The sequence below is a fragment of the Elgaria multicarinata genome, chromosome 2 (genome assembly GCF_023053635.1).
Source record: "Elgaria multicarinata webbii isolate HBS135686 ecotype San Diego chromosome 2, rElgMul1.1.pri, whole genome shotgun sequence".
Taxonomy (NCBI): Eukaryota; Metazoa; Chordata; class Lepidosauria; order Squamata; family Anguidae; genus Elgaria; species Elgaria multicarinata.
The window spans coordinates 160,222,620-160,246,856 of NC_086172.1; the positions used below are offsets into that span (position 1 = coordinate 160,222,620).

General features: G+C 44.8%; 1 protein-coding gene across 1 annotated transcript; it reads left to right on the forward strand.

Annotated features, from left to right (window-relative positions):
• The first annotated feature begins 1,365 nt into the window (after nt 1-1,365).
• Nucleotides 1,366-24,237, forward strand: LOC134413594 (B2 bradykinin receptor-like). Its single transcript, XM_063147647.1, has 2 exons — nt 1,366-1,425; nt 22,873-24,237. The coding sequence occupies exon 2, from the start codon at nt 22,889-22,891 to the stop codon at nt 24,017-24,019; it is 1,131 nt and encodes a 376-aa protein (XP_063003717.1). The 5' UTR covers nt 1,366-1,425; nt 22,873-22,888; the 3' UTR covers nt 24,020-24,237.

Below are 24,237 nucleotides of genomic sequence, written 5' to 3' on the forward strand. Positions count from 1 at the left end.
TTTTTTTCAGCTAACAGTTTACTCCTCTCCAGCTTCCTTTTCCAGTCACTAATGTAGCTAGGGTAACCATATGAAAAGGAGGACAGGTCTCCTGTATCTTTAACAGTTGTATTGAAAAGGAAATTTCAGCAGGTGTCATTTGTATATATGGGGAATCTGGGGAAATTTCCTCTTCATCACAGCAGTTAAAGCTGCAGGTGCCCTGCCCTCTTTTGAATCAGGTCACTCTAAATATAGCCAGAAACAAAGTGGAGAAGAAGAAGAAAGTCAACATTTCATTCTCCCTTTCATTCTCCCGTATCAGGATTGTGGCACCTGTGTGCAACCCAGAATTCCTCATATCTGTCCTAATAACACCTATGGACTGAAGGCAAGGTATGCACAGATGGCATGTTTTTCCCATTTTGAGGGAAGAATGAAAATAAATGTTTAGTTTTTCAAACTGAACTTCAACTTTGAGTGTAGTTTTTTTTTAAAGAAAAAGAAAATTAGCAGTCTTGTCTTGCTATCTATGAATTAAGCTCCAATGTGTTCACTGGGGCTTAGTTAGCCATACTTTGTCAACCTTACTTAAGTATTGTTGAAATTGCCCTCACTCTGAATTGGCTTTGTGATGGTGTCACATCACCACATTGTATTGATTCAAGATGTCATAGCATCATGGTTCTGACTACATGATCTGTGATTGGCCTGGGATTATGATCTCTAACAAGAAGAAGCTGTTTTGAATTAATGTCAAAGCAGATGTTGAGGGAGTCAGTGAACAAGTATTTTAAAGGTAAACATGGGGATGAGAGTGAAAAAAGTATTGTCCCTTGTAAGCCTCTTTTACACCAAAAATGTTTTTCTGCAAACATTCGGTTTCCCCTTAGTCATAATGAATATTGTCTCATTGATTTCGACAAGACTTTAGTGATGATTAACTTTCTCTGGCCATGGCCTAAAAAAGGAAACAGACAACTTTTATTTTCAACTGATCCTCAAATAAACCATAAAGAGAAGGCAATCAACCAACAAGACATTTTCTCCACAGAATAAAGTATGCTTGTGTAATGAAAAAGGGTATATTCTGTTCTCTACTTTAAGTAATAATAAGGGTCACAGTTGACCCATCTCAGTAAAGTACATCTACAGCATCAGGGCACCAACACCATGAGTTTTAGTTCGGAGATTATCAACATCCCAGAAGTGATTTTACTGTTATTCATAGCTGTTAGTCAAATGCCACTGACTTCATCTTGCCAAAAGCAGCTACTTAGAGGATGTGAGCAGAAATGGGTGTGGAAGTGTTTAACAGCCTCATCAGCAGGGGAGGAGCCGCTTCAGTCCTTTGCAGAAATCACCAGTCAAGCAAAGTTGGAGTCTTCACAAAGGCAACCACAGCCTGGGTGTCCCCAGAACTACTGCAGCCGTTGCTACATAAAGGTATGTAACTTCTGCTTCTCTTTGAATTCCTAAGTCGATGTTCATGGTGGAAAGTTCCTAGAAGTTTCCCTAAATCCTTGTTAAATTACTCTTTTTCTCTTCCCCCACTCACCTTTTTAAACTTTTACTTTATTTCTGCTCCCTGCATTGTAAAGCAAACTTCTAAGAATAAATTCAATTATTTGTTCCATTGCCCATGCAAACACCCACACACACACATATATTTCCCCTCTCCTTTTCCACCAATAGGGTTTTGATATAATATAGCTGGTTTTGATATAACATAACAGTGATTCCAAATCAGGATTTGCTGGTGGGTTATATGAACCTGAAGTTTCCGGCTCACTAAGGCTGCTGTCATAAAACGTGTAAGGCAGTAAGCCTCAATGGGACTACATAAACATACCCTACGCTTACCTGATACGATTGCGCTTCGTGTTGTAAACTGTTGATTGGTTAGCAATTGCAACAGTGTTGTCCAAGGAGTTGCAGAGGGATCTTCTCTATGTTTGGAATGGTGTGTGTGAAACAATGAGCTTCAGCTGTCGGATCAAGACCCATATGTGTGGGACCGTGTCCAAAATCAAAGGTGGGTTCTACCAGGAGCAGCATTACCAGCACAATTTTCTTTTGTCGTGGTGGTTTAGATTTTTTTTTAAAAAAAAAAATTAAAAGAGAGACAGAAGTAGGAAAAGATTACAGCTATAGTTATCAAGAGGGTGATGTAACAGAAACCACAGTGACCCTGTTCGGACATGCTAAGCCACGGCGGTTAAGCATTTTGAGCTAAACATTATGGTTTAGAGTGGTGTGTGAACCATGACTTAGCATGTTGTGTGAAACGTTACATAACCATGGTTTAAACATGCTCATTAACCATTTGCTGCAAAAGGCTGAGCGCCCTAAGCATGGCTTAACGTGTTGTCTGAACAGGCCCTGTGATTGCTTTCTGGCTGCTTTGGCCTTGATGTAGGACAGGATTGGGTAACATGTGGCCCTCCAGATGTTGTTGGACTGTAACACCCATCATCCTCCACCATTGTCTATGCTGGCTAGGGCTGATGGGAATTGCAGTCCAACAACGTCTGGGGAGGGGCACAAGTTGCTTTCCCCTGACTTGTAACACAGAGAATAGATTGGGGATGCAATCCTCTTGCATGTTGACTTGGGAGTAATTCCCACTGAACTCACTGGGGCTTACTTCTGAGTAAAGATGCCAAGGATCATGCTGCAATAAAGAATACCTTTTAGGTGACCAAGAAGAGAAACTTCCTAAAAGTTGTTTTTCTTGACTTGCAGACAAGTTAATAACAAGCATGAATGTATGTGCAAGTTTGTAACATTAGGGGCAGAGGACCAGTTCAACATTATTATTTTTCCCAAGTGCTAATGTATCTTTTGTGCAGGGATGTTGTGCATTGGTAATGGCAACACACTGATGCTTGCTACCCAGCGGGATCTGCAGCACACTGCAAACTGGAGCCAGGAGAGGATCCCAAAGGCAATCTAATGCAACCATGTCCTCTGGGCCATGGCCTGTATGTAATCTCCCAGAAGTGCCGTGGAAGCCCTCTTGCCACTGGAACTCATAATCTCCCTTCACTGAGGGGGAATCTGCACATCGTACCGAGACCGCTTCTAAGCGACCCCAGTGCGACGTGAAAGCGATCGTGTAACTTGCCTTTGGAAGAGCCGAAGAGCCGGCATCCTTGCCGCCACCCGCCGCCACCCACAGACCTCCTCGCCAGCTGGCGAGGAGAGCTCGGCTGAAGAAGGCAGGGTGGAGAGCGGAAGAAGCTCTCCACCCCGCCTTCTTCCCCCGAGCTCTCCGTCCCAGCCAGCGAGGAGGTCTGTGGGTGGCGGCGGCGGCAAGGACACTGGCTCTTCAGCTCTTCCAAAGGCAAGTTACACAATCGCTTTCACGTCGCACTGGGGTCGCTTAGAAGCGGTCTCGGTACGATGTGCGGATTCCCCCTGAATTTCACCAATGCAATTCCTGTTCTTGAATATAGAAAGTTACTGAAATGTTGGGTGGAGGCATCTCTGGGCATAATTCCCAGAAGCAATGAGAGTACCAAGCCAAGATGAAGGGGTGGGGTGGGGATCCTTCTAATAAGGACATGTTCACAATAATAAAGAAACGGCTACTCCAACGCACGCCGAACCTGCTAGCTTCATTGAATTAAGGACAATCAATATGAAACCATAAATGAATTTTAGGGACAATTAATATGAGACCATAAAATTTTCAGCATGAATTGCAAGTATTTCTTCACCTGCAAAATCTGGAAGTGCTATCAGTGGTGCGGCTACAGCCAGAACTTTGGAACAAAGTCCACCCCCACCCACCCCAAATACCACCCAGAGAGTGGCAGGCGATGACGGCATCAGGTCAACAGAAGCAAATTCCATTTTATTCCTGTAGTCATGATGTTGTATGCTTTAAAATGCACAGTGCCAGATGCACAGAGTACTTCTCTTATCAGGGGGGCGGGCTACATATCCCACATACCCTGTGGTGGCTGCGCAGTGGTGCTGTGGCATTTATACAATGCAGCCGCCAACCCGCAGCCACCACAGGCTTTCCCCCGCCCTGAAACAGCACTTTTAAAAAGTCACAGCCTTCCATGACTTTTTCTTTTACTCTGAGGTCACCACCATCTTTCCTCCATCTGTCAGGCAGGGGGTAGGCTTGACAAACCGAATGGCCACCGGAAAGCCCACGCTCCCTCCTGCGTGGAGATTTAATGTTCTCACCCCGCAGCTGCGATGCTGCAGGATTTTGAGGGAAGGAGCAGCCAAAGTGGTGTCATGAAGACATCCCCCAGGGTTGGCAAGCATTCTAACCTCTCAGGAACAGGGAGCGTCATCACATGCGGGAAAATCGCGTTTCCTTACTGTTGCTTCTCCGCACATCCTCTTTCTTGCTGGAGGGGAAAGAGGAAGTAAACAAAGACCACGTGGGTCATTCAGAGGCTGTTTTTATAACACTGCTTTTCCTGCACACAGATCACTGCACATTCTGTGTGGTTTTTAAAAAGTCAGATTAAAAGGGGTCTATTTTGTTACGGAAAACCGAGCAGGAGGCGCAGGGGAGGTGGACATCATTATCTAATGGATGCATGCATGTCCGTAAGTGGGCAGTAGCAAGCGTACGATAAAACGCTCATCCGATGAACCTCATAGAAGCAGTTGTAAACCATGGGATGGAGGTTGGAGCAGGGGAAGAAAAATGTTAGTGGTATGCTGAAGTCATACATAAAGCCATCGATAGGGAGCCCCCCCATGAGACTATTAAATCCAGGGTTTCAAATTACCTAGCTGCACCACTAAACACCATGAGTTCATTAAACGAATGGTCCCAAATGCGCAAGTTGATAGTGACCCTGCTTAAACAGATGCAGTGATCATGAGAACAGGGTCGCTATCACTTAAACAGCCACCCCAGCATATGCCAGACACAACTTGCATAATCACCCACCTGGCTGTGGTTTGTTGTGTCATCTGAATACAGGAAATAACCCTCAAATAACCCATAGCCTGTTGTTGGTTTATTTGTGGGTTGTTTTCCCCTCAAACAAGTCATGCCGCATGGGTATGAACGACATGACAAGCTGCACCCGGGTGGGTAAGTAGGCAAACTGCGCCTAATTGTTTAAGCCGCAGTGATCGTGCAAACTGGGCCAATGTGTGATTCCTAGAAAGCAAGAAAAGACACACTGGCTAACAAAAAGAAATGGAAAGACAGGGAGTGAAAGCTGATGCCTGTTTTTAATCCCATTAAATATCAAATCTGTGTTGAGCTGCAGAGAGTAATTGTTGAACAGAACGCCAATGTAAAAGCTTTCCTTTCCTGGGGGAATCTGCAAAAATAGACGGCTTTTATTTTACAGTCGGTTTCATCTACTTATGAGAGGGAGAGCCCCTGTCGTTACGGAGACGCTTTGGTGCCATGAGGCGCCTTGCGCCTGCACTTGCGTTCCTTCCCGACATCTGCATGAGAAGGAACGCAAGTGAGAACTTTCCTGGTTTTTAAAAGTAAAAAAAGTAAAAACAGGAGTTGGGGAGGAGAGGAATGGGATGGTTCCTCCCCCCCTTTTTTAATTTTATTATCTGTATCTTTGCAGCTGTGCAGATACAGATAATAAAAATAAAAAGAAATGGGGGGGGGCGGAGGAACGGGCAGCCAGAGGAAGGATGCGAGGAGAGAAGGCAGGGAGTTGGGGCAAACCACCTCTCTGCTGCCCATTCCTCCCCCCCCATTTCTTTTTTATTTTTATTACCTGTATCTGTGCAGCTGCAGAGATACAGATAATAAAGTAATTTAAAAAGAGGGGAAGAACGTCCCCGTTCCTCTCCTCCCCCCATTTTTATTTTTATTTTACTTTTTTTTTTTACTTTTACAAGTGTGGGGCCGCCCATGGCGGCCAATCAGATGTTTTGGACTTCAATTCCCATTAGCCCCAGCCAGGATGACCAATGGTCTAGGATGATGGGAGTTGTAAACCAAAACATCCAGAAGAACCCGGTTCGGAAAGGCTGGTGTAAATGCTCAAGTGCGTCATTGTCAGGTTTGGCCCCATGGGCCAAAAAGCAATGATAACCCTGGAGCAGGTTCTGGTGGGAAATCATCTTTGGGATCACATATCCAGTGAAACGGGTGCAAGCTGGTCAGGGTTACTATCCCAGCAATGCTGAGAGAGTTAGTAGGATACAGGTGAGCTCAAAGACATGACCTCCAACTGAACCACAAGATGATGTATGTCAACTGCAGCTCATTCCGTTGGATTGGTCGATGTGTCAGGGAAGCATTGCTGAATTAAGCAGGCTTGGCTGCTCGTGTGAGAGTAGCTGAGCCTGGGATGAGAGCTTTTGCCAGCTATTCTTCAACTGTTTGCCCACTGGGAAGGAAAAGTGCCATTTCTGGGTTGTGTACAGGGGCTAGCACATGGCCGGCTTTAAACAAAAATGATCAATAATGGTAGTAAAAAAATGGAGATCACCACACATTATGATGCATTCACGCATGATTGGGATGGAGGAAGAACCAATGTTGGGTGCGCTGTCACAGAGCCAGATGTAAGGGGGAGGTGAGCAACTGTTGCATGGGGCTTATGTGTGCCAGGCTTGGGATGTGCCTGCCACAGACTATTGTGGAGGAGCTGTAGTTTGGTGGTAGAGAGATTGATATGGTAGAACATATGCTTTGCATGCAGAAGGTCCCAGCTTCAGTCCTGGCCATCTCCAGTTCTTAAAAAGAATCAGATCATGGGAAAGACCTCTTGCCTAGGCCTGGAGAGCTGTTTCAGTCAGAGGGGGCAGCACTGGATACAAGCTGACCTAGTACAAGGTGGCTTTCCATGCTCCTGTCAAACTCAATGACCTTTTCTGCTCGTCATAACCACCCACAACTTGTTAAACCGTAGGTTGTTGAGAGCTCATGCCACCCAATCGCTGCCACTGCAGTCAGGCAAAGCTAAACAACCCAGGGATGCTCAGCCCCTGGGTGGTTTATCGTGCTGTCCGAAGCCAAACATTGTGTGTTGTTGTGGGAGGAACAACCCAGACTCACAATTCAAGAACAAATCGTGGGAACAGCTTTCTCTGTGTGGTATCTTGGCTCCTTAGCTAGAACCACTGAGACTCTGGCTCAGAAAGAACACTGTGGCCCTTTCTACACCATATGATGTAGAGGGAGGGGGGGGCGATCCCAGATTTACCTGCTTCTGGGATCGTCCCAGGGTGTCCAAATGGAAGTGTGACATCCCGGATGAGAGGAGGGACATCACGCACGTCATGGCCACCATTTTTTAAAAAAAAGGTAAAGGAGCCAGAGCGCATTTGTATTCCAGCAAAAGGTAAGGGGTGTGTTTTTTTAAGGCCCCACCCTGCTCCCCACTCCACCCCCAATGTCCCTGTACTGCCCCCAGCCCAGCTCCTTCCCTCTGCTGACACCCACTACTTGCAGGGAGGAGGGAAGAAGCTGGGACGGTCGCCCACATCTCCCACGGTCTCAGGATGATCCCAAGACTGCAGGAAGGAGAGAGCTTCAGCTATTGGGCGGTATAAAAATGTAATAAATAAATAAATAAATAAATAAATAAGGAACGGGTTTTCCCAGGGTTTTTTTATCCCCGTCAAAACCCGTGCCCATCCCTTCTGCCACCAAGAGTCCCTGTGTATCATTTAGACACACAGGGACTCAGCCGTGACCAGCCTGGACTATCAAGCTGATGTAGACATGTCTTGTGAACACTGAGGTTCTTCCAGGGTTGCAGCCTGTCTAAGCCATAATCGGCCAGTGTACCTGTGTAAATCAATGAGCATTGCTGTGTCCTTGTGATTGCTACAGGGAGTTGAATATGACCCCTTGGTTAATATTGGCTAGCAGCAGAGGATGTCAAAGGACAGCCAACATTCTTTCTCTTAAGAGGGTTGAGCCAGCCAAAGCCCTGGAGAGTCTCAGATGAAAGGAGAAAGTGCTGAGGTCTACTAGCCTTTGACTTTAATAGGGACTATGTGTTCAACTCTGAGCAAAAATCGGAACGCACATTTTTGTTTTGCTTTCTGCCACAAGCTTCATGTCTCTGGAAGGAAAGCATTTGTAATTGCTAAACACAATGTCCCTTTTCTCTGTGTGTCTCGTCTACCTGGTGGTCGCTCTGTTCTGCATCTCCCAGGGGCTGCTTCTCATCTCTCATCACATGTGATTGCCCATCAAGAAACACTTCCTTAATTGCTTCCTCCTTTTGTGGGGGAATGGCGTGCCAGGCTGGGTGAAATGCACAGAGCCACCTCCTTTCCAGCCCCAGAGAATAAAAGGGATTAGGACGCATCCTGCAAAACAGAAGATGATGCGTTTCCTGTAACTGCATCATAGATCATAAGAAGAACCATGCTGGATCAGACCAGTGTCACGGTTTGCCCCGGGGTGGCTTCGCAATAGCGGCATGTCATCTACATGATACAGCCACCGTTGCGAAGCCATCCACGGGCAAACCCTGGAAACTCCGCTCCAAAAGAGTTGGGCACTTACCCTGACTTTTTTGGCAGCGGAGCCCATGGCACCCCCTTATTGGTCACCATGGGTGGCCTTGCTCCTGTAAAAGTAAAGAAAAAGTTTTTAAAAATGGAGGGAGGAGAGGAATGGGGCCGTTCCTCCCCCCCTTTAATTTTATTATCTTTATCTCCGCAGCTCCGCAGCTGCAGATAATAAAAAGAAAAAGAAATGGTGGGGGAGGAATGGGCAGCCAGAGGGAGGAGAAGTAGTTCGCCCTGAGTTCCTGCCCCCACTCCTCATGTCCTCCCTCTTGCTGCCCATTCCCCCCATTTATTTTTATTATCTGTATCTGTGCAGCTGCAGAGATACAGATAATAAAATAAAAAGGGGGAGCGGAATGGCCCATTCCTCTCCTCCCCCCCCCTTTTTTTTTAAACCAGGAAAGTTCGCACTTGCATTCCTTCCCGCGCAGATGTCAGGAAGGAACGCAAGTGCGGGCGCAAGGTGCCTCACGGCACCAAAGCACTGCCGTAAAGACAGGGGCCAGGACAACGTCTAGTTCAGCACTCTGTTCCCACAGTGGCTGACCAGCTGTCGACCAGGGACCCACAAGCAGGACATGGTGGAACAGCACCCTCCCACCCATGTTCCCCAGCAACTGGTGCACACAGGCTTACTGCCTCAGATGCTGCACGTAACCATCAGGGCTAGTAGCCATCCTTCTACTCCAGGAATTTATCCAACCGGGGGGAGCTGGCTTTTTCTGATGTTTTCTTCCCCCTCTCGCCTGTTTGCCTCCTTTAGTTTTCAAAGCCATGATTTTTTTTTAAACCTTCGCAATATGCATGTGTGTATTACAAATAAATTCTAAAGCACCTTTTAACAATGTGCTTTACCGTTCTCGTTTCATCCCATCCCCCACCATCAGCGATGGTGACAGGAAGCTAGAATTCAGGTTGCCCCTCCCCCTCCATTTGGCCCCTCCCCTATCCCACAACCACGGATTATTTGGTGATTTCCTGACTTTTGTGGAGTGTTTTCCCCTCCATTCTGAAAAATTGAAATGCTGCTCCTAAGTGTGGCATGAAGGCCCTGAGCGCAGCTGTGCTGCTAGGCTGTCCTTCTCAGGGAGAAGAGGACTGAGGCAGCTAAGCGGGGCGCGTGAGGGGGAAGGGTTGCTCCACATGCAAATTTTGGAGGGGGGGATTCACTATGTATGAACCATATTTGCATTATTCATGAGCCCCTCTGTGGTGAGTGGACGGAGGGGCAAAAAAAAAAGCAGGAAAGGAGCAGGACTACAATTATTATTATTATTATTTATTTATTTATTTATTTATATAGCACCATCAATGTACATGGTGCTGTACAGAGTAAAACAGTAAATAGCAAGACCCTGCCGCATAGGCTTACAATCTAATAAAATCATAGTAAAACAATAAGGAGGGGAAGAGAATGCAAACAGGCACAGGGTAGGGTAAGCAGGCACAGGGTAGGGTAAAACTAACAGTATAAAGTCCGCACAACATCAAGTTTTAAAAGCTTTAGGAAAAAGAAAAGTTTTTAGTTGAGCTTTAAAAGCTGCGATTGAACTTGTAGTTCTCAAATGTTCTGCTTTACACTACTGGATTTAGAACTGGTTCACATAACTGTACACAGATATAGTGAGGGTCAGTGCCTCTTGCTATGAACACCAAGCAGGTAAACCCTCACTGGCCGTCCCATATATCTCATACTTTCTCTCTGATAAGACTGCTCTTCACTGCTGTGAGAAACGTTCTTTCCTGCCAAGAAGTTTCAGGCCCCATTTTCCTCCTCGGTGAAGAGAGCCACGTGTGTCTTGTGACAGTCTTTAGCTAGGTGAGACAAGGCCTATAAAATCCTGGATGGATTGGCCTGCTGCCTGTTCTCATTTGAGAGGGGGGGGAAGGCATCCCACCTGCCCAGGAAAACAGCCCCAGGGGCAACACCTGCTGCTTCAAGGGAACCGGGGCAGCTACAACTTTAGGTTGAAGGCTGCATGTAAGCATGTCTTTGCTTTCATTGTCTGCATCCACTTATTGTCTGCATCCACTTTCCATCAATAAGTTGTATATCCTTCTTTCACACAGGGAGACATGATTCATATTGGTACCCTCGAATTTTTTAGTGTGGTGCCTGAGTAGATCAGGACCCAGTTTAGGACACCATTTAAGTTGGTTTTCCTTGGGGTTCCCCGATGGCTGAAGAACCCCAGGAAGAGTCTCTTTTGCTGTCTGCAACGGGTGAATGAACTGGTTCCGGCTCTCTCCCTTCACCTCCACTTCACAGACATTGGAAATACATAACATTTTTGCTTTCGGAGTAGGAATTCAACAATGAATGCAGTTGACATGAAGGAAAGCAAAATGGCAGCCAGACTAGCTGCAGTTCAACAAGTCGCAGGGGATAGTGCCCTTTTTTGTAAAGATCTCCAGCGTAGGCCGAGATTTTTCTGGCACATTGTCAGAAAGGTAAGCTATGTGGTCACTTGGATGGTCACATAATTGCATTGTACAAGAAATTCGCTGCCTACAGTATTCATCTTTGGAGCACTTGCACGACAGCCTTGTATGACAATGCCAGTGGCATCTTTGCAGTTTACTGCTTCTTTCCTGGCGCAGGCAAAACTATTCTCCTCCTTATAAAGAAATCAGGAATTATTTTCATCAGATGAAGCTGATGTTGCTTTCCATTAGGATCAAAGCTGTTTTGCTCTTTTTAAAAAAAACCTAGTTTGAGGCATAGGCTCTTCTATTTTTCTTGGAGGTTTCTGAAATGCTTGCTGCAAAATAATGAATGGTGTCATCTTCTAACCTTCAAGCTTTTAACAACCTGATCACAGGAGATACAGAGCTGCTTCTGAAGTGAATAAAGTCAATGGTATATCTACTCTGGTTCCGTCCTCTACATCAGAGGTGGGCAGAAGGTAGATCTCCAGGTATGTTTGACTTCAGCTCCCAGCCAGCATGGCCAATTGTCAGGAATGCTGGGTGTTGACGTCCAAAACATCTAGAGATATCTTTCTGTCCACCCCAGGTCTACATCAACTGGCTACAGCATCTGGGGTCTCTTAGCTGTTCTACATATGTTTAAGACTAACCACAGTTTAGAATGTTGTAAACCACCCAGAGAGCTTCGGCTATGGGGTGGTAAATAAATGTAATAAATAAATAAATACATCCCTAAACTGTGTTAAAACCTAACTATGCTTAGTTAGTGAAAACAGGCAAGCTTCATAAACATTGAATGTGGGTTTTTTCCATTAACCACCATTTTTTCAGGTTTGGGTGGCAGGGCAAGTTTCGATTAATCAAAACTGGAAGTGAAAAGAAAAGATTGAGAAGAGGGGCAGTGTGTGAGACCCTGGGAAGGCTAGGCTTGTTCACATCATGTTAAACTGCGGTTTGGCACAGGGGTGGGCAGCTTATGGTCCTCCAGATGTTTTGGCCTATGACTCCCATCATCCTTCACCATTGGCTTTGCTGGCTAGGTGCCCTGGGCTCAATCCCTCAAGCACATATTCTGACATTTTGACACAGCACACCCCAAATCAGTGAGACTTTTTTTGTATTGTAGCTTATCCCAGAGTAAAAGCTTAATAGTTACACTCATCAGAATGAAGCAAGGATGAGGAGAACCCTTAATAAGAACCACTAATCAGATCAATGTAAACAATTTTATTTTATTTATTACATTTTTATACCGCCCAATAGCCGAAGCTCTCTGGGCGGTTTACAAAAATTAAAACCACGAAGAGCATAAAAACAACCAACAATTTAAAAACACGAATACAAAATACAATATAAAAAGCACAACCAGGATTAAAACCACACAGCAAAAATTGATATAGGTTAAAATATGGAATTAAAACAGCAAAGTTTAAATTTAAGTTAAGTGTTAAAATACTGAGAAAATAAAAAGGTCTTCAGTTGGCGATGAAAGGAGTACACTGTAGGCGCCCAAGTGAACCAATCCTTTGTTGGAGCACGTTGCTCACGTGGAGCTTTCTATGGGGTCTTATTGACTTATGGGTACCTGCTGTGGATTATTATTATTATTATTATTATTATTATTTATTTATATAGCACCATCAATGTACATGGTGCTGTACAGAGTAAAACAGTAAATAGCAAGACCCTGCTGCATAGGCAGCACTTAACCAGCCTGGTGTGAACTTTGGAAATTACATGTTCACATTTTGACTAGCTCTTGGTGTGCATTGTTAAGGCTAACAGAACTGGCAGGGCCAGCATGAAGGGCAGGCATGGTCAGTGGTCACCTACTGAAGGCTCAACCATGCAGGGACCAGCTGATAAGTGTCCCCTGGAGTTGCTCCTCCTCTTCTCTACGACAGTCTGTTGGATCACCTGCCTTTCCCTGTGGCCCAGGCTAGAGTGGTGGTGAGAAGGAGGAGCAGTAAATGTCACTGCCTACTTGCCCACCGGCTTTCTGCTTGTCAAGCAAGCAAGTGGTAGCGAGGAGGAGGAGGAGGAGGAGGAGCAATAGCAGTGGTAGACTTACTGAGAAGGTTTTGAAGAAGGGGCCTGTTTAAGGGTGTCTTGGTCAAGGGCCAGCACTGGAAATTGGCACCAGGGGCTTTTGGTAAGCTGCTGTTGTGATACTTCCAGTTCATTATTGACATCTGTAAGTGATGACAAAGAAGAGAGATTCTTCTTAGACAGTGGCATTGTGATCATCCTTATTTTGACATTCTTCTTCTTAAGATGCCTTCTCCTATCAGAAGTTAGCTATCAGCTATTTTTGTTTTTGACAACACTACTCTAAATAATTGAATAGAAGTACGGCTATTCCATTCCCTCAAGTTCTTTAACCATGACGTTCATCTTCTTCTCACTGATCTTTTCCCTCCAATTTCCCCTTGTATAATAAGTTGGAGAATTATGTATTTTTCTCCTCGAATAATATGACCAAGATATTGCAGTTTTCTTCTTTTGATTGTGTTTATTAATTCTGTTGGTTTGTTTACCCTATGTAGTACGTCCTCATTTGTTCTTCCACATATGTTGGTATATCCACATTTCAAAAGATTTGATTTTCCTCAAATTATTTTTCTTAAGTGTCCAAGCCTCCACTCCATAAAATAATATTGAAAACACGTAACATCTTACCATCCAACATTTTGACAATGTTCTTAACCATACGGATGAGATAGCATAGAATGATGACATGCCAATGCCTGTTCTTTGAGTCTTCAGGAGAGATTTTTAGGAAGCAGAATTGAGTACTCAAGTCTGTGCTGGTGACTGAGAGGAAAAACCTAAGGAAAAGAAGCTGAAAATTGAAAGCACAGAATTGTAAGATTACTCCCAGAAGCAGGGGAAATGCATCAAAACAGAGCCAAAAAAATCCATCCAATTTCTATACTGGCTTGAGTGAGTGAACCAAATAGTATGAGGGACGGAATCCACACCACAGGGGTGCTTGTCAGGACAATAACCAGGAAATAACCAGCACATAGGCAGTGGCATCTCCAGCATTTATTTAAGACTGATTAACTTGGAATATAGAGGCTTGATCTGAGGGAGGAGGTAACACTCAATGGTAAGGCACCTGTTTTCCATGCAGAAGATCCTTGGTTCAATTCCTGGCATTTCCAGCTAAAGTACGGGGTGCACAACCTTTTAGCTTGAAGGGCTACATGTGATGTTGTCTCAGGGGGCAAAGGCCACATGTCTACATGCACGCACACATGCATGTGTCCACGCACACTTATGTCCCAGCAACCTTGATCATGTTTGCTCTTTCCTCGCTGCTAGGAGCAGCAGGAAAAGAGCATCTGGCTTCAGGGTCACTGGGGAAAGGACTGGAGAAAAGGCTAGTCCTGTGAGAGGCCACGGGTTGTGCACCTCTGAGCGAAAAGGATCTTGGGTAGCAGCGCTGGGAAACAATCTTGCCTGATCACTTGGAGAGCTGCTCCCAGTCAGACTAGATAGTGCTGGGAGAAATAAACCGTTGCTCTAAATTATAATACGTATTGATACATTTGCATTTGTACATATGAATCAGCATATGTAAATTTTATGTAAATTGCCATCTCCTTTCATTCTCTTTTTTGATGACTCGTAAGTGGCTACCCTACTGAAGTATCGCCTCCTTTTTACTGCTTTCATCTTGAGGCTGAAATGTCTTCAGATGTGGAAGTTGGATAAACACCTCTTTCCCAGTTAAAATCAGCATGGGTTTTTTTTTCTTTTCTTTTTTGAATTAAAGATATGCAAATGCAAAGAGAGTTTTAAGGCGATCATCCAGCTTGGTAATTGTCCAGCTTGGCGTCAAGGTTTTGATACATTATCATCTCTCCTATCTGGATATCGGGGTCAAGAAACTAAAAGAAAGACAGACTGTGCGTAGAAGCTGCTGCCAAGAAACGTTGGGCTGAGTTGCTCTCCGCGTACAATTGTGTACTGACCTTTGCTTTCCCTGCAACAGCTTTCAGAGATGTTGTGTTGATAAATGGAACTCCCATATGGCCAGGCAATGCTCCAGGAAAAAAACTGGGGAGAGACTATTAATTCAACAGGGACCAGATTTGTTCTAGCAGGGCTTGGCTCGGCTCTACATAAGACAAACACCTACAGACTTTAATGGACACTTTGTGCATTATATTCTTTAGACTTGCATCCAAGGTGTAAAGAGCCAACAATAAAAGGGAGTTTTCAGCATAAAACGACTGTGCTACAATTGATCAGTAAGTTTGATGCTGTTAGTTTAAGACTCAATCCTAATATGGACATTAAATTCGCAATGGAAAGCTAGGAAGATCGTAGAATTGCCTGTTACTGCTGCTGTGGATGGTCATTGGGCTTATCTTGTGTACCAAAGATGGGGTCGCAGTGGCTCTCCAGATGTTGTTGGGCTATGGTTTGCATTTTTTCTGAGCCTTGGCCATGCTGGCTGCAGCTGATGGGAGTTGGAGTTGAGCAACAAGTGGAGAACTGCAGTTCCCTGCCCCTATTTTGAGTTTTGCATAGAAATGTCACAGTCTGCAGCCCCCTTCAGAGATTAGTCATTACACATTGTAAGAGGGGCATCACATGTGCTGACCCTAGCCAGAATTACAGCTTGTGTCTAATCGTTACAAATGTTTGTTTATTTATTGCATTTATATACCACCCCATAGCCGAAGCTCTCTAGGTGGTTTACAAAAGTTAAGATGCTGAATAATCTTAACTTATTCAGAGAGCTCCCGACCCGGCCGGCGAGGAGGTAGGTGGGTGGCGGCGGCAAGGACACCTCTTCCTCGTCTCTTCGAACAGGCAAGCTACACGATCGCTTTGGGGGTGCACTGGGGGTGCATTGAAGCGCCCTCAGTACGACATGTGGAATCCCCCAGGGAATGACATCGTGAAAGCAGTATATGGAATGTGGATTGTGCCTCAACAGTGATCAGTGCACTTCAATACCACTATAAAGCAATAGTGTAGATCTAGCCATACTGTCTGTGGAAAGCATTTATTCAGATCTGGATGCATGGAAGTATATTCTTCCTATGATATGTACATTATTAGTTGATCTAGCCCCTGTCCCCACTGGCTCCCCACCCCCATCAGTTGCACACTGGGCAGAAGGTCTGGAGGTTAGACTAGGGCACAGAAGATGTAGATTCAAGTCCCCACTCGGCCATAAAGCTTGCTGGGTGACTTTGGGCCAGTCACTGACTCTCAACCTAACCTATCTCAAAGGATTGTTATGAGGATAAAATGGAGAGGACAAGGATCATGTATGCTGCATTAAGCTCCTTGGAGGTGTTAACTTACAAAGCCCTTCACAGCTGGGGACCACAGTCGCTAAAGGTCCATCTCTTCCCATCTGTTCCTGCCTGTGCTCTGAGGTTGGCTTCAAGGCCCTGCACTGAGTGCCCATGCACACTGAGATTCTGTGGGTGACTGCTCATGAGCAGGCCTTTTCTGTAGTGATCTACCATCAAATGGTAGATGATGATTGATGATGATGATTTCGATTTTGATAACACCCCATAGCCAAACCCTCTGGGCAGTTTACAAAAGTTTGCCCTCCCTAGTGAGGTTGGCCTAGTGCGTACATAGCTGAATTTTGGTGCCAGGCATTCTCCCAGGCCTTTCAAACTGCCGCTTGCTTTATTTTTAATATCTGTACTACTACATTTTTAAATCATCATTGTTGTTTTTTGTTTCATCTCTTTTCAAAGCTGGATTTTTGAACACGTTTTAGTGGTTTTTATCACTGGTTGCATTGTTGTTTTGCTTTTATTATGTATGTATTATGTATCCTGAGAGCTTTGGCTATAAGGCAACTCATAAATTGAGATGATGATGATGATGATATAATGAAAATAAAACTACATGAATTTAACTCAGGGGTGGGCAACTTGTGGCCCTCCATATGTTGTTGGGACTGCAACTGTCATCATCCCTCACCATTGGCTATGCTGGCTAGGGCTGATGGGGGTTGTAGTCCAATGACATCTAGAGAGCCAGAAGTTGCCCACAACCAGGGTTCCTGATCCTCTGGAAGAGCCTCATTCCAAATGGTAGCAGGTAGTGGTGAGACCAACACCAAAATTCAATTGGATTGCATCAAAATGTCATTTTGGTAATAATAATAATAATAATAACAACAACAACAATAAAAGCCCAGAGGAACTTTTCACTCAGAGGAACATCAGAGATTAAAAGTTGCCAAATGCACCTTGACCAATATTTTCTTGGTAGGCTCGATAATGATAAGAAATTGAAGTGCAACTATCTAAGTGACTTTGCAGGTATTCGCACCAAGAAACTCTGGATTGCATTTTGTATCGACTCTCGTTGTTGTTTGTTATCTCCTCGCTAGGTGAGGGTGTTTTTTCACACATCTGTCCATGTGCATGTAATCAACACATGCCAGAGCAGCAGGATTACACGCACGCTCAAGGAATCTTCCCACACTGGCCAGCTGTGTTATTCTTAAATGGCTAAATGTTCTGTTTCTCGTTCAGCCACAGTAATACTTATCGCATGAACACTCCACTATGTGATGCAATGAGAAAAGTTGGAGTGGTGGTGCATGCAGTGATAGACAAAGCAAGGGACATTAAAGTGGGTGAGCAGGGCCAGCCCTATCATTAGGTAAAGTGGGACAACTGCCTCAAGCAGGAGATGCTGATGGGCAAGGAATGTATCACAAGGGCAGGATCTACACAACTAATTCAAAATGGTTTATAACAGTATTGATTTGATTTGATTTATTACATTTATATATCGCGCCGAAGCTCTCTGGGCGGTTTACAAAAGTTAAAACCAGTGAACATTAAAAAGTATATAAAATTTAAAGCCATCAAAAACATAAACAGTATAAAAAACAATGGTATCCATTTAAAAACAACAGTTCTGGGGTCAATTAAAAACAAACAAACTTAGCATTGTTAAATGCTGTTAAATGCCTAGGAAAAGAGAAAAGGCTTGACCTGGCGCTGAAAAGATAACAATGTTGGGGCCAAGGACAAGCTCTGCATACAGGTTTCAAACCATTTTCAAAGTGTTATATCCTGCTTGGTGTAGATCTCGCCAAGGTTCCCCTAAGGTAACCTCTTGCCCTTGGGTGCAGTGGAAGATGTACCATCACCAGTGCTGAACTAAGACTCAACTGCCCGTGCAGTTGGAAGGCACCATCTTGTCCTTCACCTCAGGAAGGAAAACATCTTGGGCCATTCCTGAGGGTGGATGATTCTTCCGCTTTGACCTCGTTGGTTTTATTGGATCTCTCAGGTGAATATTTATGTCTGATCATATTTGCTACTACAGGAACCCACTAACTGATCAGAATGGCAGGGGATTTTTTTCCAAGATGACCTGCACACCCTAGCAATTAAATGACATAATGGCAGGAACCTGCCCCTTGGCCTTGTACACTCTTTTTGTGTATGTTATTCTAAACAAAGCTAACCTTTTACCTCAGCTGGTGTTGAGCAAATGTACAAGGATTGGGAGTTCTTTTCTGTCATCCTGTTTTGTTTTCTTTAACAACATACTTCTTTTAGACAGGGTTTGGCAATGATAAGATAAACACACAAAGGCACAGCATTATGTCAACAAAAAGAAATTGAGAAAAGATGTATTAAATGAAGGGAAATATCTGTTCTCTCGTGCGGAAAGGAGAGGGAAGATGGAAGAAGGGTGTTTATGTCTCTTTAAGAGACTTCAGCCATCTTTCAGTTCAAAACACACAAAAAGTAGAGTGATTTATTCCTCATCCATATGAGCGTTTGAGAGCACAGTCTTGTCTATACGTCCTGTTTAGCCTGTGGTGGCTGTGACTTGGCACTGCGTTGTTTATATGATGCAGCCGCCAACGCACAGCCACCGCAGGCTTTTGCACTGAGGTCACCACCTTCTTTCCCCATCTGTCGGTGGTGATCTCACTTCGGGTTGAGGCCGGGGGCATTCCGGGGTTGGTTTGAGGCCCAGGAATGTTCAGGGGGAGCATGGGAAGACCAGGCAGCGGGTGGGCTCAACAGGCTGAATGGCTTCCGCCGTTGTGGCTTTTTTGGTCGGAAAGCCTGTGCTCCCTCCTGCCAAGGAGATTTGCTAATCCCACCCCATAGCTGCGATGCCACCGGGTTTTGAGGGAACAAAGACACCCTCCATGTGTGGTGAATCCTATACATATTATTAGCAAACTGCTCCTTATGTAGTCAACACAGGAAACAAAAAGCTTGAGGGCACCCCAAGGTTTGCAAAACTACAAAGAAAAAATTATTTAGACTAAAAAACTGGGAGGGGGGCAAACAACCCAATGAGGGTGAGCATGATCAGTGGGGGGTGGAAAGCTATTGCGGGGAATGGAGAATTGGAGTGGGGAAGGGAATGGAATGGCATATTGTAGAAGAGGGCATGGCTGGCTGCACTGATGAACAGGAGCAATCCACGCTGCAAGAACTTGTTGCAGGTCCCACTTGTGTTGTATTCCAGATCAGCGTTAACTGTGTGCCATGTGAAACTTGGTTATCATAAAGCACGAGGCAGGTGGCTACTTCAGCTCCCATCAGCCTCAGGCAGGATTTCCAATGGTCAGCAATGCTGGGCATTTCTGTCCAAAACATCCGGTGGGCACCAGGTTGGGGAGGGCTGTTTTAGGATCATTTGATACGGACAGCAAATATCTCTTACATTGTCCCCATCTGGTATTGTTGACATAGATGCCACGAAGGGGTACTAATGATTCTGAACAAGCACACGCACCTCCCCATGCTAAGGCAGCAGCAACCATAGATGCTGTGGAGGCTGCAGTGTTTTGACTCTGCAACTTGCCATTTCTGGCTGTTCCTTGTTTGTTCAAGCCCTTGGCATGTATTGGAATTCCTCCAATTTTCAAAGTGAAGGATGATCATCCACATCTTTATCTCTGGGATTTATTAGCTGTGTTCACATTTCTTTGGCATGACCGATTCACTTTGCTTCACACCTTCTCTTTGCTGCATTTCTAAAAGCTGAGATTTTAAATTACTAAAATGTTAAGGAAAGGAAATGTCATACAGGGAAGAAAAATTGCCTCTATTTGTCTCCCAGTCACTACTCCAATTTTAATCTCCATCCGACTAGCGTTTTACTGCACGCTGGTTACTGGGCACTTACAGATTGCTTACAAGACGTTGTCTACCTCTCACGCATCTTCCGCCCCTTCTGGCCTTTGTTGCACCGCAAAACCCCCAGAAAAAGTCTGGTTGCTGTTCTCTCCTACCGGACTGAATGGGCCTAACAGGAATTACTTCCTGTTTTCAGGAAGCGACAAAAAGGGGACGGGAGCCACGTGTTTCAACCTAGATGTGATGGGGTTAGGGCTTGCAGTTCCATTTATTTATTACATTTTTATACTGCCCAATAGCCGAAGCTCTCTGGGTGGTTCCCCTTTTAAAGTCACCAAATTGGTGACCATCACTACATCTTGTGGTAGCAAATTCCATAGTTTTACTATGTGCTCTGTGTGGAAGTACTTCCTTTTATCAGTCCTGAATTTTCTACCAATGAGCTACATGAGATGACACCAGTACCTAGCATTATGAGAAAGGGAGAAAAAATGTCTCCCTATCCACAGTCTCATCACCATGCATGCTTGTCTGTCTGGAATCCTCTACAGCAGCCTTCCCCAACCTTGTGCCCTCCAGATGATTTGGACTACAACTCCCAGTTTTCTGTGACCATTGGCCAGCTGGCTTGGACTGATGGGAGTTGTAGTCCAAAACACCTAGAGGGCATCAGGTTGGGGAAGGCTGCTGTACAGGACCTTTCTTGGAGAATGCTCCTGTACAGGAAAATAACTCAAGGAGGACCGCTATAATGTATTTTATATGCTAGCACAGGAAGCTGCTCCTCTCACCTATTTATGGCAACAAAACAATGGGAAAGGAAATGAAGACTACGGTCTTATTTCCATGCATTACAACATCAGCTATGTAACAACACAAAGCTGTCACACACAAAACATACCATACTTCAGATAAGGGAAAGCCAGGCAAATTTTTCTGGAGATCCTTCCCCCGACAACCAATCCATCACCCACCACAGATGCCAATTGTTCAGGCTATACAGGGCCTGTTCAGAAGACACCTTAAACCCTGCTGGTTACGGGTTTTGGTTAAGCAGTAGGGTTTAAGGTGTCTTGTGTGATGCATTTTGCTAAACCCTGTTCACTCACTAACCACAGTCGGTTAGTGGTTAATCCTGCCTGCAGCAGGACTAGCGGCTCTAACCATGGCTTAAGGTGTAGTGTGTGACAGCACGGCTTGTGGTTAGTGCTAACCCCATACAACCACAGTTTCGCTAACCACAGAGCCTGAAGTATCATCTGAACAGGCCCACCGTCTTGCACTGATGCTATAATGCTCACATTTGCTGTACGGATATTCGAGAAAGAGACCAACACAGGCCAATGCTTTGCACATCGTTGGCTATCTTCTGAACCTCTTCCGAGGGCCTCGTCTCATGTTACGTCTTGTGGGATGGGAGCTGCTTACACATTTTGAGTGAATAAAACACTGTTTTAAAAAGTGCCTTGCTCATTCCGAAAGACAAAGTATTTAATAGGACTTCTTCTCCAGTGTTCCATTGAGAAATTTGAACAAAATTTCTGGCTGGGGCCACAAACCGGCAGTTTTTTCAGAATTTGTCTGATTTTGTTTCCTGGGTCTGCACATCTCTAGTTACAGCACATGAAGATTTTTCAGAGCATATCCATAGCATTTGGAATCTTATAGTCTCTGCCTTAACATTGCCATGTGTCAGTGAGTGGGTTACTTCTCTGCATAAATACATAACCTAAAAATACAGGTCAGTCTGACTGCAAATCCCAGGCAGGGATACAGAACGAAAGGTGATGAAGGTAGCTAGCAGCAGTATAGTATTCAAAACTGTAAGTTCTTACTTAAGTCTAGCAATACAGATGTCCCCAGCGTCTGAGCTCCAGCAATTTTACAAGAAAAGCCATATTTCATCATAGTCAGCTGCCATGTTTCATCTCCTTAACTAGCCTAGCTCGTAGTGCCTGTGTTGACATTTTCAAAGGGTCACGATAGTTGTGGAGGATAAAGCAACAGTGGGTAGGGTAACCTGGTAGTTTCTAGAGGTTTTGGAATACAACTCTCATAATCCCAGACCCTCGGCCATACTAGCTAAGGCTAGTGGGAGTTGTACAAAAGATACTAGCCCTGCCTTCTTTTGTATCCGGTCGCTCAGGGCAGGGCTCCTGCAGCTTTTAACTGTTGTGATGAAGAGGGAATTTCATCAGGTGCTGCATGCATACAATTGACCCCTGCTGGAATTCCCTGTTCTATACAACTGTTAAAAATGCAGGAGACCTGTCCTCCTTTCCATAGGGTCACCCTAGGCAATACCAACGCCTGCTCCTTGATGTTTAATTGCATATTTTAACCTGGGGTAGATAGAAATGTTTCTCCTATGGCTTAGTTAAAGGCAGGAAGAGCTTCTAAGCTAAAATATGTCCGTATCTTTTGTATTTGTGGCTACACCTCTTTTGACTTTGGCTCCGCCCACCACTGGAAAACAGACACACACACACACACACACACACACACACACACACACACACGAGTTTCTCTGAAATTAAATCCAGCCCTTGGGCTTAAAGAGTTTCCCCACGCCTGTTTTAACCTCTCCATATTGTGCTGGCTGAATAGAGGTCTAAATTTCTGATCTCATCGGTGTGGTGTAATGGCTAGAGTGTTGGACTGGGAGTCAGGAGATCCAAGTTCTACTCAGCCATGGAAGCCCAACCTACCTTACAGGGTTGTTGTGAGGATAAAATGCATAGGAAGAGGATTATGTATGTCACTTTGGATTCCTTGAGGAGGAAAAAAGGCAGGATATAGATGATGATGATGATGATGATGATGATGATGATGATGATGATAATAACGATAATATTTTTTCCAGCACAGGAACAACTACCATGATGGCCGAAAACAGTACAGCCCTTTACAGTGTTACAGCCACCTGGAAATCCGGGATGAATCTTTCCATGTGGCACAATGCAACACACAACCATTCCTTGTGCCGTTGGCCATCAGATTGGCAATGGCTGATAGACATCCAGCCTGCATTCCTTTGGCTTCTTGCTGTTGTGGGGATAGCAGAGAACGTGTTTGTCCTCAGCGTTTTATGCCTCCATAAGAGCCGCTGCACGGTGGCAGAAGTTTACTTGGCAAACTTAGCAGTGAGCGACCTGCTGTTACTCTGTGGGTTGCCTTTCTGGGCTCTCAATATAGCCAATGGTTTTCACTGGCCGTTCGGGCTCACCTTTTGCAAAGCCATCAATTCAATCGTTTATATGAACTTGTACACTAGCATTTATTTCCTGGTGATGGTGAGCATCGATCGGTACCTGGCCTTGGTGAAAACGATGACTTTGGGACGTCTGCGCAGAACGTGGTGCGCCAAAGTGAATTGTCTGGTCATTTGGATTTCTGCGCTGCTCCTGTGTTCTCCTGTTTTGATGTTCAGGTCATTAAAGCACGTGGAGGACTATAACGTCACGGCCTGCCTTCTGGATTACCCTTCCCTCGAGCTGTGGGTCATAATCACAAACACTTTGCTGAACACAGTCGGCTTTTTGTTGCCACTCTGTACCATTACCTACTGTACGGTGAAAATCATCCTAGTTTTACGGAACAACACTATTTCCAAGACCAAAGCCTTTCAGACGGAGAAAAAAGCCACCGTCCTGGTTTTTGCAGTTCTGCTTCTGTTTATCGTCTGCTGGCTTCCTTTCCAGATCATCACATTCTTGGATACGTTGCATCATATCAAGGTTTTTTCTGGTTGCCCCGCTGAGCAAGCCATGGATGTGGCTACCCAGATTGCCACCTACTGCAGTTTCAGCAACAGTTGCCTTAACCCTATAGTGTACGTCATTGTTGGCAAACATTTCCGAAGGAAATCCAAGGAAGTTTACTTAGGTAGGTTCCTTAGGAGATATAGCACAGCACCATCTGTCCAAATGGTGACTTCTGTGGAAACTCTCCGAACGTCCTTCTCGGTGGAACAACAACGGAAAAAATCCACTATCAGTATACCACGATAGCACCATTTGCTTGCTTCTGTAGGAAAGACAAAAACTTAAAAGTTAAATGTAGCAATGGGTTTTAGACAGTGGCCCCCATTCTGAAGAAAGCAGACTCATTCATTACAGAAGACACTTTGGCAAAGCTGACATTACTTACACGTTTGCACAGGGGCAGGGATGGGGAGAAGGAAGGTTGTGATCTAGAGGCAGATGTCGGAATGATTTGCTGTAGATCG